We start from the raw sequence: 16,714 nt of genomic DNA, 5'->3' as shown, positions 1-16,714 counted from the left end.
ATCCATGAGCCTTAGGACACTTCACAAGTTTGAAGAAACTTGACTTATGTTTCATTCACTTTTTTTTTACTATTTGTAAATTTTAACAGTTTCTCTTCCAGTCTTTGTTTTCATTTGCAAGGTTTTACTCCACTAAATTAGTTCTATTCATGTGAATACTCTTATTTGCAAATGGTAAACATATATTATTACTCAAAGCTATAGCATTAATTAGCAAACATCCTGTGTTTTTATAATGCTGTGCTGGCCACTGGAAAAATAAAGCACATTAGGTTTCCTAACAGCAGAGTCTGGTAGACATGTGTTGCCTGGTGGGGTGGTGATGCAGGAATTAAAATGTGTGAGTACACAGTGTTGCACTTGGAAGTGTCCCAGGAGCATTGACTGTGTGTAGGAGAGACCCATGTAAGAGTAAGTAGAGGGAGAGGTGGGGTTAGGAGGTAGGGTGGGCTTTAAATCCTTGACTAGAGAATTTAAAAGAATTTTCCATTATTTTGAAAAATCAACTATAATATAGCAGCAAGTAATATACATCATTTGTTATGTATATAACCTTTGTAAAGTTCCAAATAGCTAGTAGGATCAAAATGCCATGCTTTTCTAAAGAAAGATCTTATTGCAAGTTCCAGCAGTCTTAGTTAACTCTCTTATCCCTCTTATGTGCTGAGTACAGTCGGAGGAAGAGGAATTGGAGTTGGTGAGTGTGGTTTCCTGCTTGAAGGGAGTTGAAAAATATAAAAGTACTAATTATTTTAACTGTTTTTATCTAACCTTTGTTCTTTGTTACAAGATTTTTTTCTTTTTTTTCACTATCTAAACATTTTTAATCAAGACCTTCATCTAGGTACTACTATGCTACTTTTTATGACTCCTGTTTATCTACATTGGTCCATTTTATTTGAAAGGGGGGAGAAACCATAGTGTAAAAGCCCATAAAAAGAATCGCTGTCTTGAGACACAAGACACTTCAAAGCTTTTTCTTCTAAGGAAATACACAAAATACCTTATGTGGCTCTCCAAATTATTAAAGTATTTTTAGAAAATGACTTCACCATCAGTCCCTCAGATTGTAACACAGAATCTTGTGTTATGTTTCTTTCTTTCAAAAAGATTACATCATTTTTGGTGAGGTCACCTTTTTCAGAGTTGGGATTGTTTCATCCTGCATGAGACTGAACCACAAGGGGGTTCCCTGTTTACGAAAAGAAGTGTCTGTAACTGAACATACACACATTTATTTCTTACCAGGGGATACTCAAACTTAAAAGCAGCTGTACCTATTTATTCCAAAACAAATATTTTCTGTTGTCTTTTCCTCTGGAAAACTTGACTTAAAACAAACAAACAAACAAACAAACAAACCAACCTAAGCTCTTGGTTGGGAACTAAAATCCAAACTCAACATATGCCATCATGTACATTCCAGGTCAATTGCTGATTAGATGACTCGTTTAAGGGGAAGAACCTTCCAAGTGTCCAGGTCTCACCATGGAGGGGTTAGGAGTGCATGAGAGCATGCGGTATAAAAGCATCAACTGTTCTCATTTACTTATTGTTACATGTTCATGCATGCTGGTTTGCACAGTTTGTTTTCTTTTCAGATTAGGTTATCTATTCTTTACCCTTAAAAATAAGAGATGGTCTTTTATTTTCTCTGTGCTTGCTTGGTTTAGATGTCATTTTGTACTGGTATCTGAAACACATTCATTGGTTAGCTATAAATGTGATGCTAGATTATACAGTGAATGTCTTTGGGAGGGGGAAATGCTTTAGTTAAGGATACTATTAATGGTTACATTATGGTTCAAACTGAAATAATTCGTCTTATACTAGACTTCACACTTCACTCTTTACCCTTAGATATTTGTCCTAAATGCTTTCCTTAATTATCTAGCACTGTGTTGCCCTCTAGTGGTTCTGAAAGTCACTTATTCATGGAGCACACTGCTTCAGAGATTCAGTGGGCAGATGAAGCCTGAAATGGGCATTGCCTACACCAAGCCATCTCAGTGCGATGTATCTTTTTTATTTAGTTTGGTTTGAGACCAAATTAAGTCCAAAGTAAATCCGTCACTCAAAAACTCACTGAAATTGACTAAGACGTGTCATCGTACCAATGTATGACTGTGTGCCTTTCTACCTTCTTTGAAATAACATGTAACTGCAGAGTCTCAGATACTTTCTGGATGTGTTAGAATGTGGGAATCACAAAAATAAGAAAGATCACTAGAAGCTGTAGTCATTTTCATTCCTTAAAAGTTTAAGCTCATTCAGAATCTAAAAATTAAGCCAATTGAAAATGCAAAGCAGAACCAGAAATACAGTCCACTAGAACTTAGAGTTATGCAGAGCAGTTTGTGCCCTAAAATAATTTTTGATGGCTCTGATCCTAAGTGAAAGGAAAGAAAGGAGCCCAGTTCCGGAGCCTATGTTGGGGACTTTCCTGGTAAGTGCACGGCTATAGAGACTGTTAGAAGCCTTGCACATCTAGAGTAATTTTACTTCATTATAGTTTTAGTGGGATGGCTGTGGATCAGAAGGAATATAAATATATGTATCTGTTTGAGTCACCAGTAATGTAAAATTTTAACTACAGAAAGAGTCTAGGGACAGTAAGAATGCTATCTTGGGCTCATTTCTAATATTCTCCTTTGATTATCAGAGGAGCATTGCAAGCCAGGCAGAACACACATGTCTGACTTCCTTCTGAAGCCAACTAAAGGGTTTAGAGAAGTGAAGAGATTTTTTCCCTAGGCTTAAGAAGAGGTGAATCATTGGCTAAAACTCAAGTGGTATACCTGCAGATCATATAATATTTCAGGTGTCCTATAAGAAGATGAATAGGAAATACAAACTTAACATGGAAAAAAAAAAAAAAAAACCACTGGAGTCTAGATTCCCCTGAGAAGACCATCTTTTAGGCATTCACATTTAGCCAAAGCCCTCGTTATCTTACAGCCTTCTGAAAATAGTGATAAAGGAAATGTCGTCTCCTTCGGATTCTTCAGTTGTGACACAGACCCCCTAAAGTATCAGTCATCGGGCTATAACTTCAGCTATAGTTGCCCCTAGCTTGCTTGTGTACACACTGTGGAGCCTCTTCTCTTCTCTGATTCTTAACCTTGGAGAATGTCAGCTTTAGGTCAGTGTGAAAAAACTGACTCTGTCCTACACATGGAAGACAGGGCTATCCCAAAACAGCTCCATTATTTAAGATTTGACTTCTTTTTTTTCCCACGCAAGGCAATCCTTTAATCCCAATAGTCAGGAGGCAGAGGCAGGTGGATCTGTGAGTTTAAGGCATGCCTGGTCTACATAGCAATAGACCCTGTCTCAAGAGAGGGAGGAGAGAAGAAGGAAGGAAGGAGAGAAAAAGAAAGAGAGAGACAGAGAGAATGAGAATGAATATGAGAGGGAATAGTTGACTTATTTATTCCCAGTCTGGCTAGGATACTATGCCAGTACAGAAAGTGTTTACTAGCACTCTATTCACAGCCCCTTGAAAAGTAATTTGTAAAAATTCAAAGTCTTTCCTTTCAGAAAACTGGGAGGCCAGAATGATACAGACCTGAATGAGTTGTTAAGCCGAGGTCACCTGCAGGGGGAGCATGAGGGAAACCAGAATAAGCCACCACCTAAAACATTTGTTTATAAGGACTGCAAAGGAAGTAGATTTGGTTCCTGTATTCTTAGACTTATAATCTCATGTATACAAATGACTTTTGCTGCCATCAGCCATTTAAAACCTACACAGACTTCATTTAATGTAGCCTCACAATACGTAGTGACATCAAGTCCTCATTAAGCTATCACACAAAAATGTTATAGCCCATAGGTAAGTTTCTATTTTAAGACAATGAGTCTGGCATTAATATGCTATATTTAAGTGAGGAAGTGAATAATTAAAATAAAACATCTCCTAAAATTAGTTACTCTCATTAATATCTTTATGGTTTTCATATCATTATAGTTTCAAGAAATAATGACATTCACATAAATCTGTGAAAAGTGTCACATTTAAATTGAAAGTTATTTTTAAAATATTCAGCCTGAACATAAATACCACATAATTACACTTAATCTTTTTTCTGATCTCTCACAGAATGCCCAAAGGATAAGCAGTTCTCAAGCTGCTCAGCCTCTAGCCACCCCTGTAGTGTCTGTGACAACTCCAAGCTTGCCTCCGCAGGGCCTGGTGTACTCAGCAATGCCGACTGCTTACAACACTGGTGAGCCATCTCTGGGGCTTCATCCCTGGACTCTGTTCTCACCATTTTCTTTGTGATTTTTAAATGTGGTTATTGATAATTGTCTCTGTTTTTTCGTTCCAAATTTAAATATATATATATAATAGTGTGCTAAACCTTTCAAAAGTTAGATAAGATGAACTGATAATAGAATGAAGTAAGTTGTTTCTCCACTGTGAGATTGTTTCACTGCATTTGGGGGGAGACACACTGCTCCAGCCGCTCAGATGCTTTGTAGCCTGTGAACTGTAGCCCATTGTTTGTGTCTTAACAGGAGTAATTCCAGAAAAGGCCAGAGCCTAAGCCCTTACAGGAATCCTGTTATAGTCCATTAGTCACCTGTTCATCAGAGCTTTCGAGTTAAGGGTGTATCTTTTTTTTTTAGACAGTCACAGCTTAGCTAGTGAGCGTGTGTAGGGAAGTCCCACACAGTTGCACTTTCTAGTTTTAACTCTGAGGTTGCGAAGATAAGACAGGAAAGGAGGGAGCGTGAGAGATCAGGTGCTTAGATGGGTAAGCTGAGGAGGCCAAATTTGGATTGGGTGTCAGAGTGAGATTGCAGTATACTGTGTCTCATTGCAGGCATTCCAGTGTACTTGAAATTCTTCTGCGATACTCATTTTTTAGAAACACCATTAGTTTCTTTAAAATATATGTATAAGCATTTCAAAATACTGCATGCATATATTTTACAAAGTCTCCAAACAATTACCAAACACAAAAAGTGGAGCCAGCCTCCCTTAAAATCATGTGCCACTCTCTAAACATCAGTCTCATTCCATCTAAGATCACTTTTACTCTCCTTCTAGAATGGCTGTCTTGTTTAATTTTGCCACATTGTGTGTGTGTTGTTTTCTTTCTGTGTATACTTAGTGTCAAGCATACCATGCCAGGCAGTAAGTAAAGGAATGGATAAAGGAGCAGCTTTTTAAAATAGCCCATGAATCCCATAGATACTTTCTCCAGCTTCAAGAAGGGTGGGACATGTGTGGCAGGTACCCTAACAGGCACTGAAAACAGAGTATGCAGTCAGTGGAACTGAAGTCTGGGAAGAGAAAGACAGGCAGCACTAGGAAAGACCTGTTCCTATTGTGTCCGAGCCCGTCTGTCCCCAAGGACACAGGGACCACCAGGCAGAACAAGACAAGTACCACAGGCAGGGCAGTTAGAGTTGAGTTGGAGAAATGGGGTCTTGTTGAGTATGTTACAGAGCTTCACAGTCATAGTTGTTATTTTCAAAAAAGTTACTTTGGTTCCAGTGGCCATAGGAGATGGCTCTGTGGTTAAGACTCGGTGCTACTCTTGTAGTAGAGGATCCCAGCTTGCAGAGACCCCAGCACCCACTTCAGGTGGCTCACAACTGCCTGTAACTCCAGCTCCAGGAGAATCCCGTACCCTCTTCTGGCCTCAGTGGGAACGTTTACTCATGTGCAGAGATACTCATACACATAATTAAAGCAATAAAAACAAATTTTATTTTCTGAGTGAATGCCAGTAAGTCGTAGAGAGATAGTATGTGGTCCAAGTAATCCTTTGCTGGTGGCTTGGACCTGAGTAGTAAGACTATACTGCGGCCTCAACATGCTGGAGAGACAGACTGACTTTTTGATAGCACAGGTAAGAACATGGCAAAGAAGGAATGGGAACACTCAGCTTCCGGCATGAGCCACTGGATATATTGGTGCAACTTACCAAGAAAGGAAGAACAGCTTTGAAGAGAACATGAGTTCAGTTTGGGTTATGCCAAAAGGTGCTTGTAGAGATGGCCAAGCAGACATGTCAAGTGGGTTACTTGACAGACCAAAAAGTGAATAGAGTTGTGGACCAGAAGGGTCACTAGGTCAGGCATCAGGCTAAGACTCTCTGCGCATGTCAAGTATGTTTGGTTTGGGGGTTTTGTTTGTTTGTTTTGTTTTTTGAGATAGGGTTTCTCTGTAACCTTGGCTGTCTTGAACTCACTTTGTAGACCATGCTGGCCTCAAACTCACTGAGCTCTTCCTGCCTCTCCCTCCCTGAGTGCTGGGATTACAGGCATGTGCCACCACGCCTAGCTACATGTCAAGTATGAAAGGATAGTCACATAGAAACCTGAGTGCCAACAGCACTGTCTCAACTCAGCTTTATTTTTCCCTTAAGAAAAAGTAGGACCAACAACTTTCAGCACCTTTCTTGAGACATGAGAAAAAAGTTAAAAGTAGGAGTCTTTGCCACCTTTCCTCAGAACTAAAAGGAAAACCAAGTGTTAATGATGAACTGAAGTAACTACGTGTAAGCAATATCTAATGTCCTAAGCCTTGATCGTGGTAATTATGACTGAAGCATTTGTAGAAAATGATTCATGTGTCATAGAAAGCTGTTAGTGAGTTTAAGGTGATGTGTGCAGTCGAGGCGCTGTTAAAGCAGATACAGTTCATTGTGTCGTGTTGTTAATTCAACATACTCATTCTAAGCTTGTAAGCTTCTTTGTCTTTCCTGTCCTGCTTGGCACCAAGACGTGTTGATTCAGGTTCAGTCCAGTGTGTCTCTTTCCCAGAGGGCAGGCATATTTTTCTAGAATAATAACTGTGGTAATGTAACCTTCTTTTGTAGACTACTCACTGACCAGCGCTGACCTGTCGGCCCTGCAAGGCTTCACCTCCCCTGGAATGCTGTCTCTGGGGCAGGCTTCAGCCTGGCAGCAACACCATCTAGGACAAGCAGCCCTCAGCTCTCTAGTGTGAGTGACTGGAAAGTTCCATGAACTTCTGCATATGGCCTGCACATGGTTCCTGTCAGTTTGTCTTTTGCTTTGCAGGCTATCTGAAACAACCATGCCATGATTCTTGTTTATGTAGATAGAAGTGTTAGGGAAAAGTATCTTGGGGGTGGAGGGGGCGGGTGAGACATAATTTCTCTGTGTAACCCTGGCTGTCCTGGACTGGTTTTGTAGACCAGGCTGGCCTCCAACTCACAGAGGTCCTCCTGCCTCTCCTCTGGAGTGCTGGGATTAAAGATGTGCACACCGCAATTGGTGGGGGAAAATATTTTCTTAACATAGCTCTCGGTCGTATTGTTGATGCTGAACAAACCAGGAATTCCTTGAAGGGATTTGGTGAGCAGAATTTTACTTTTAAACAGGGAGAGTCAGATGGTGTCAAGGGGATTCCAAAGCCCAGATGCCACTGCATGCCCCCCTCTCACTCACTCACAGACGAAGAATCCAGTGCTTCCCAGCATCACCTGAGGAAAGAAAAGGTAGCTGAGAACAAGCAGACTCATCTGCCTCCCTCCCTTCCTCTCTGCTTTGGAGAAGAGGGCAGCAAGCCTGTGCCTTTTGCTTTCTTCCTGGATCTTAGTAGAGGAAAGGTAGGGTTAAATATCCTGTGTATGAATTAGGTGCTATAGGATTTGTTTGGTTGTTTCTGGCCAGTTCAGAAAAGTATGTTCCTTCTGGGCAAGGTATGAGACAAAAAAGATTTATGGCAATGCCCAGGAGAGACCAGACTTCCTGAACACCAGAAGGAACCAGGACAGGAGAGCATCCTGATCAGGGGCAGCATATCACCAGCTGGCTGCTTTGTACCTGATTAGCACTAGGGCACCATAGCCTCCTGCCCACGGTGCCCAGAGAGACGGCAACTCCTTTTCCTTGCGTGGGGAAAGAACTGCACATGTGGCTTGTAACCAGTAGTGCTCCAGAGAATTGTGTTATGGGTGAAAGTGCAAAGTATCTTAAGGAAATGTTTTGCCTATATAGTTATTGAAGCCCTAGGCCTGTCCTTAATGAAGTCATTAAAAATGGTGGACCCAAAAGCTGGGAATCTGGTGCTACCCAGCTGCACAGAGCTTGAAACTCAGGAGTTGAGTACCATCCCCCATAGGGAGACACAGTGACAAAAACAAATAAATAACAAGAAATCCAGGAAAGTAGAAAGACCTTGAAACTTAGACATGGGGGGAAAGTACTGTCCCATACTACCCCAAGCAAGTTCTTAACCATTCTGAAACTATTTTTGCTCTTGTGGAAATTGAGGGCAATTGAATTTACATCTCACAGCTAATGTGAAAAGGTAAGGTGTGCCTGCGATGGGGCCACAGTACGAGGATACTACGACACACACACACACACACACACACACACACACACACACACACACACACTCTCTCTCTCTTCTCTCTCTCTCTCTCTCTCTCTCTCTCTCTCTCTCTCTCTCTCTCTCCCCCCCCCCCAGAAAGGCAGTGTCTGCTAAGCTATGTTGTGAGTTACACAGATGTACCACGAAACCATCTCACCTCTGTTGTTTCTCTACAGGGCTGGAGGGCAGTTATCTCAGGGTTCAAATTTGTCCATTAACACCAACCAGAACATCAACATTAAGTCAGAGCCAATTTCACCTCCCCGGGATAGAATGACCCCATCAGGCTTCCAGAGCACAGCAGCAGCGCAGCAGCAGCAGCAGCAGCAACAGCAGCAGCAGCAGCAGCAAACCGCCGCCCCAGCCTCCGCAGCCCCAACCCCGGCAGGAAATGGGGCGCTCCCCTGTGGACAGTTTGAGCAGCTCCAGCAGCTCCTATGATGGCAGTGACCGGGAGGATCCACGGGGCGACTTTCATTCTCCAATTGTGCTTGGCCGACCCCCAAATACCGAGGACAGAGAAAGCCCTTCTGTAAAACGCATGAGGATGGACACGTGGGTGACCTAAGGCTTCCTGGTTCATGTTTGTTCTTTGTGTTACTGCAGTGAACTGCCCTACATATCTTAAATTGGTGAATAAGGACATGAGTTCAATATATTTATATGTACATACATACATATATTCCCTTTACATATATATGTATGTGGGTGTGAGTGTGTGTATGTGTGGGTGTGTGTTGCATACACAAAATCAGGCACTTATTGCAAACTTCTTGTAGGTCTGCAGATGTATGTCCACATGGCAGACAAAGCACCCTGTAGAAACAGACCAGTCTGGCACTTCCTTGGACTACTTGTTTCGTAAGATAAACAGTTTTTGCAGAGAAACGTGTACCCATATATAATTCTTCCACATTAGCCTGCAGAAACCTAGGGGGCCCCCTATTTGTTTTATTTAACTGTGCGGTGACTGTAGTTACTTCAGAAAAAAAAAATGCTTTGTAGAACAGAGCAGTAGAAAAGCAGGAACCAAGAAAGCAATACTGTACATAAAATGTCATTTATATTAATAACCCAACCTGGCATGGGTCTATTGCAAAGGGGTGCATGGGAAAGGGCTGTTGATATTAAACAAACAAACAAACAAACAATAAACAAAAAGCCCCACACATAACTGTTTTGCACGTGCAAAAAAATGTATTGGGTCAAAGAAGTGATTTTTAGCTAATAAAAAGAGAGAATAGAAAACACGCATGAAATATTCAGAAATACTAGCCTAGAAATATAGAGCATTAACAAAATAAAATTAATATATTAAGTTATAATTGGAATATGTCAGAAGTTTCTTTTACATTCATATCTTTAAAAATTAAAGAAACTGATTTTAGGTCATGTATATTTTATATGAAAGAAAACACCCTTAATGAATTGATGATTATATATAAAATTATATCCACTACTTTTGAACACATTCTGCTGAATTATTTATATAAGCCAAAGCTGTATGTTGTAACTTTTTTTTTTCCTCTAGAGAATAGCTTTATCTTGTTTTAACTTTTTAGTTTTATTTTAAGAGGGGAAAAAAAAAATATCTTGCAAGCAGAACCTTGGAAAAAAAAAGCCATGAACACTTATTATTCTATATGTAAATTAAAAGTTGAGCCAAACTCTTTGTGTATATAGCATCTTAAATATATTATCACCTTTGGTGTAAGTACCTATGTATTGTATGGTCACCAGATTAAAAAGTATATTTTTGTGGATTGCCGCCAATTGGGGGGAAGGCGAAGTCCTTAAGTAGAGTATTCACTGTTTAATATTTACTATTTTGTTAAATTACTGTACTTTGGATTTTAATTATTAGCCCAGTTTTTCAGAGGATTGTGTAAAGGGGTTTCCCCTCACTGGTGGTGAATGTGTGATGTTCTGTTGTAATCTTTGTGCTGTATGGGGTGAGCATCATTATATATTTATATGTGTACATAAATAGCAAAGTGGCAAAAATTGGTGTTAAGTTCATCCTGCATAAATATTAAATGTGTTGTAACAGATTTTATAAGGCACTATTTAAAATTTGCCTTTTGTGATGGAAAAAAAAACAGTAGAAAGATGACCTAATTTAACTAATATTAGAGAAAATGGCAGAATAGTAGATGAGCACAAAGGTTTTATAAGTGGTAAATAATTAGGGAAATATTTGAGGGGAAAGGGAACTTTTTCTCCTTGACGCTAAAGATAGAATGACGCAGCTGGTTACAAAATCCGCTCGGGTTTTCAGCTGCCCCATGGATAGAAAGCACGGTGTGTAGGGAGCAGCTCCATTACGGTGCAGACCCTTGACACAATTCTTGTTGTCCTGACGAAACTGGTGCCACCCTCAGCTTGGATTTTGAACAAGGCCTTACTTTCACAGGGAGACAGCTCGTTGGTGATAGCAAGTTCATCCGTTTACTGGGCTTGTGCCATGAACAAAATTCAAAGTCCTGTATCTTTTATCCTAGATTTTTAAATACTCCTTTTCCTGAAAAAACTTAAGAAGGGTTTAAAAATGGCTGCAATTTTATATTGAACAATGTTAAGCAGCTACCTGCAGTTTTTACTTACTTTTTGCTCCCCCCTAAATTATGCTCTTTTTGATGTCTCCTCATCTGCTGTTGTGACAACTCATCAGCCAGGTTTCTTACTGGCACATAGGTATTAGGTACATACCCCGTGGCCAGCACAGGCTGCACAGTGGAGAGCGCTTCACTGACAGTTTGGGTAGCACATGTTAGTAGCCAAAAAGTGGGGGTGATGTTTTGTCTCCTCTCTCTAGTCTGAACATTTGGCTTTTACTCAGAAAGTTTAGGTTTATTTTTCTTGACATGTACTGAATTGACTTACAGGCACATACTTCATAAGGTCATACCTAATTAAAACAAGACAGTCTCCCAACACTGAATTTCAGGATAACCCTTACCACTTTGTAAACCATTTATAGCTTGAAAGTGTTAATTGACCCTTTGGTTATTATTTATGCATGTTCATGAACTTCTGCTGTGTATCGGGATAGGAGTTACACCTTCACATTTACTGTCTATTTCTTGTGTGCCTTATGAGATGGGCTTTCTGACTGTATCTCAATAGTCTTTCTTTCTATGCAGGTTATAATCAGTACAACTACTGTTTCTAAAGTAATATTACACAAGGCTCGGAGTTTGTATTTAAATTACACTGACCAAGTCACAATGTATTCCGTTTTCAGGAACTGAATATCTTATCTGACTGTTAATCTTTCCCGTATGCCCAGTGTGATTTGGGAGCATATGGGCTTGACATCCTTCACCAGACACTCATGTGTGAACACATCCACATCCACAGCTCTCAGTGGGAGCCATCCTAGCGTGGGAGGACACTGACGGTGTGTCTTTAAAACTGACTTTTCTTACCCTTTGAGATTCATGTGTTTTGTATAGGACACCATCACAGGAAAATTTTCTCCCTTCAGATAACATATTTTATTATGAAAAAGAAAAAACAAAAAAAGCTTAAGTTGCACTGGATATAGGAAGTCCCCACCAGCTTTACTTCCTCAGAACTCTAAGTGGTTCTACACTGAGAGTGAGCGTCACCATTGTGTGAACACAGGTGGTCCCAGTCAAAACTCCATCTTTTGAGCCCTAATTACATCCATTGTGTTATAAAACTAAATCAGGGGTTTGTTCTGAAGAACAATACATGTTTCACCATTTCCTTTCAACTGTAAAGACGACTGATAATGTATTAACATAATTTCTGTATTAACCATCATGCGCACAAGAAATACATAGTAAATACGGAACCTGAAAAACTCCTGGCATTGGATCATAAAAAGCTAGATGATTAGAATGTGAAAAAGACTTTACAAATGTAAAACTTTTATTTCTCTGTAGAAACTTTCTTCACTTTGCTGTGCAAGAAGACACTGCTTTGCTATATTTAAAATGGCTTTTTTAAAAGAGATTTATGTATTTGGTAAATGTTTGTAGTCAACAGTTCACACAAAGAAGCTGTACACGGTTTGATCATGTAAAACCGTTTGGCGGCACAAGCTGGACTTTGTTGCCATCCTTGAGATGAACCTTTTAAGAAAAATAAGTTAATCTCAATTTTTCCCTGAATGTGTTGTTTTTCTTCATTATACAATAAATATTATAGTGAAGTTTTTATCAAATGGTTAAGACAATGCTAGAGGTTGTTGTAAGCTATTTGTCTCCTGCACTCACTCCAGTAAAGATGGCCTGGCTTTTACCATACATCCAGACTCTGTCATGTTTGCCTGGAGAAACAGTAAGTTCTGTCCCCCAGTACCAACCTGGCTATGTTGCAGCTCAGTTAAATCCATTGGGTCTGTCAAGAACTGCTCTACTCACAGAATAGCCAGAAGTGTTGAGGGGAGTGGATGTCGGCACTTTTTACAGTGTGTGATTACTTTTATCCAGATTGTATTGAGTTGGCAAGAGACAGGTCTACTTTGGAGTTGTGTTTTACAGAGATAGATGTCTCATTACATCACACCAGTTTGGTCCTTGCCATTTTCTGATAACTAAGCCAGAAGCCAGAAAAGCTCCAAAACAGTTGTCCAAACCCACAGTTTAAAAAGTCCTCTTCCTCTCCTTTGCCTTGTGAGCCAGCTCCTAGCTAAGCAGATTCTTGATGTCAAATCAAGTTAATTTTTTGCACTGGTGTTGCTTGCTGGCTATAATGGGGCTCTTGTTAGCAGGTTTTGAAAGCTGTTTGAATCCTGTGGCTAAAAATATTCTCATCACAGCTGCAGCTCCTTAATATCAATTCACTGAGTTCCTAGTCAGCTCCCATGGGCGCCTTGCTCTAGCCTTTATCTGGGTTTTAAGCTGATTGTGTGTCTGAATGGCACCAGCCAAGAGAGTGATTTGTGGGGCCCCGTGCCAGCTGGAGGGCTGCAGCCCACCCCAGCCACCTGTCCAGATGAATGCCACTTAGCTGGGGATGGGTCTGGTAGTGGCTGGAATGAGGTGCTACATTCTGGCAAGAACAGCCCAATTCTGGAATTGATGATGTCAGTGTGTCTCACTACGATTGCTGTCCCTTCACCAGAGTGAAGGTTCCTGCCAGCCTTCACTGCTGTCTTCCCTTTGTAATCGGTATGTATCTTGGAGGAAACTTGAGTATTAGGTTACCCCAACTTTTACCCACTTTGTATCTTGCCCTCAGCAGTCATTAGTGTTTATCAATTGGGATTAATATCCCATCGATTGAGATTAAACTCAGGTATGGCTGGCCTTCCCGCTTACTTGGTTGCATCTTTAGAGATTAACAGCAATGTACTTGTCAGCAGGTTGTAATCTGTCATTTTGTTCCACAAACTTGCAGTTTGGGCCTTTAGGAGCACCGTCAGGTCGGCACACTAGTTCTTAGTGCTTCCAGCCTAGGCTTCAGCATATCCTTGCTCTTAGCACCTCAAGATGCTCCACACTTGAGTTTTTTCTCTCGACGAGGGCCAGGTGCTTCCTCAAGCATCCAAGATCTTGAAACCAAGATCTGGGCAGAAGGTGTGCTCGTTGTTTCTGGGGTGTTAGCAGCATTGGGTTCTGTCCACACACTGGAACTATGGGCATGCTCACTCACAGACATGCCTAAGGCTGTTCAGAGCCCACTTGGCTGCACCCTTGTATTCCTCTTGCCACTTATATGTAGCTTGCTTGCTTCACTTCTGGGAAGAACCACAGCTCCTCTTACCTATGATCTTTTGGCACACTCTGTTCTAGTATATACAGAAAGTAGTTGCAAACTCCCCAGCTCACCAGGGAACACACACATTTACTCGCTACATTACAGCATGTGAGAGATTGAGGCTGGGGTTTTTCTTTTCTTTTTTGAATATTTATGTATTATACAGTGTTCTGTCTGCATATAATGCCTGCAGGCCAGAAGTGAATACCAGATTAGATTATAGACTGTTGTGAGCCATCATGTGGTGCTGGGAATTGAACTCAGGACCTTTGGAAGAGCAGCTAGTGCTCTTAGCCTTTGAGCCATCTCTCCAGCCCCGAGGCTGGGGTTTCTTTGCTCTGGCTTTGCATTACCCAGTTGAGATCGTGCTTAACAGTTACGTTGTTCGTGTCCCCTTTGTGTATGCTTCATTATTACACAATTGGGCTCTCCTGTAGGTGTTTTTTGGTCTGTCTTGTGTACCCTTCTGCCATAATTGGCTTTATGTACTTGTGTGTCACATCTATGAATGGCATCCTAAGAACTTTGTGTGGGGTAGTGTTGAGGATTGAACCCAGACCTTGCACATGGTAGGCAAGCATTCTACTGAGTTATACCCCAGATCCCTGTGTACAGAAAGATCTCAGAGCAATGTCAGTGTCACGTTGGTACCTCAGGTACCCATCCTCCACACTCAACAGCCAATCTTTACTTTACCTTGTAATTCTTCCTGCTTTTCCTTTGTACAAGTCAGCACCTTTGGTATATCTGAAAATCACTCCATTATAACAGTGAGTTTATAGAAACCAACATCATTGTTTTTATAGCATCCTAGCATCCATTCTGTGGATGTGCCCTAGGTTCTCAGTTTCAACCTATAGAAGCTTATAAACTTAGGTATGTTTAGAAATGAGCCTCAGAAGAAGCAATATGACTCTCAGGTAACTGCCCCAGAGCACAGCATAAAAGTTAAGAAGAGACAGCAAAATAAGACATCTAACTAGATAGTGCCATGTCTAGCATCTACAAGATGCTAACCAGGCCTTAAGGAAAACAATGAAATCTATAGGCAGGAGTGGAGAGATCACCAATAGGTTCAGAGTGACACGTGTGATAGAATTAGCCCATGGGGATATTAACGCAGTTCTTATCAATAAATGTTTGGAACATGAACTCAGTGATGGAAAAACTGAAAGGTATAAAAAGTTCTAGGAATTAAAAATACCTAAAAGAAAAGATGCCTTTAATGAGATGATGGCACTAGATATCACAAGGAGAAAAAGCAATGGAAACCACACAAGTAAAATCATGTGAAGATGAATTAACCGTAATGAGATTTACACCACCAAACATCTAGTTCTCTGTGAAATTAGAGAGGAAGAATCAGGGAAATTGAAGAATGACTGCAATTTTCCAAATGAAGCTGGATGGACTCACAGAAGACAAGAGAATTAAGAATACCGAGCATAGTAAGTAAGGAAACTTGATCCAATGCTATCAGCCTCCCCATGTCGTCATGTGTCCTCTCTAATTCCCCTGAACTAATGCCAAGCCCTGAAATGTAGAACCCAGGTGTTGTACATCTGGCCCCAAACCATTCTGACGACATTTCTCCCAATTCTATCTACACCCACTACATGCCCGGTCACCAGCTACTTACAACCCACATTGTCCACCCTCTCTAGTCCTTTGATCACACTAAAGAACATCTCTTTAAAAAGCACCTGTCCACTGTGTCACTGACTCCCACTGCCCTGCCAAGTGTCAGCTACGGAAATCTAGAGAACCTATGACACATTACCCATCCCCCTCTCTGGGTCTAAAGCCTTCACATGCCCGCCTAGCTTATCAGCCAGCACCTTGAGGGCAGGGGACAGGTCTGGTTATAACGTCAGCTCTTGGTATTCTGAAAGGTTAATGAAGAACTAAAGCGTATGTGGATGGATGGATTACAGATAAAATGTAGATGTGCTCCTTATTCAGGGCAATGAAATACTACCTTGAAATAACCAAATGCAGCCAGATGTGAAAGTGGTAGCTCTAAAGAGGCAGAGGAAGGCCTAGTCTTAATAGAAAATTACGGGCCAGGGCTGTCTCAGTAATAAAGTTTTTAATTGAATTAAATAACCACTTTATGAAAAGTTGGGGGAGTCTCCCCTGGTTCATGTCAAGGCCTGGGGAGGTGTTAAGAGGCACTACTGACACCAGTGCCCACTGGTGGAGCAGTCTCTGGAAACTTCTACAACTCTGAGCAGGTCTAGGAAGGAGCATAGGTCATAGGTTGCAGCTGCCAGCACCATGCTGTTTCTTCTAGAGGCAGTGGGAGGCTGGGAGGTAAGCCTCACAAGTCCTCAGCAGCTGCACTGAGCCACCCTGCTTTGCAGGCCTATCCACACTTCCCATGAGTCCCTGCTCAGTCTGGTGAAGCCAGCCAACCCTTCCCCCCTGAGAATGAGCAGGAAGCAGTAAATGCGGAGTCTTAACAACACAAGCCAGGCTGACTTCTTTAGAAAGGGGAGGTGCACAGCAAGAGCCTGGGGCACCTTGCCCAGACCCAGCAAGAGGCAGAGGTCACTGTCAGCTTCTCCAAAGCTGTCCCTCGGTTTTAACTCTATTACCAATATCCACAGATGAGAAGAGGCC

The 16,714-nt window shown here is 41.3% G+C and overlaps 1 protein-coding gene across 1 annotated transcript in view; it reads left to right on the top strand.

The window, feature by feature from the left end:
* Mef2a (myocyte enhancer factor 2A) overlaps nt 1-10,345 on the top strand; it is a 110,711-nt gene extending 100,366 nt beyond the window's left edge. Inside the window, 5 exon segments of the mRNA XM_051148703.1 lie at nt 674-697; nt 4,103-4,229; nt 6,837-6,963; nt 8,539-8,713; nt 8,715-10,345. Of these exon segments, the coding sequence (XP_051004660.1) occupies nt 674-697; nt 4,103-4,229; nt 6,837-6,963; nt 8,539-8,713; nt 8,715-8,930 (669 nt within the window). The 3' untranslated portion in view covers nt 8,931-10,345.
* The last annotated feature ends 6,369 nt before the right edge of the window (nt 10,346-16,714 follow it).

Source organism: Acomys russatus, chromosome 7 (genome assembly GCF_903995435.1).
Source record: "Acomys russatus chromosome 7, mAcoRus1.1, whole genome shotgun sequence".
Taxonomy (NCBI): Eukaryota; Metazoa; Chordata; class Mammalia; order Rodentia; family Muridae; genus Acomys; species Acomys russatus.
Note: the sequence above shows the minus strand (reverse complement) of the source record. Positions and strands in the feature narration are given on the sequence as shown.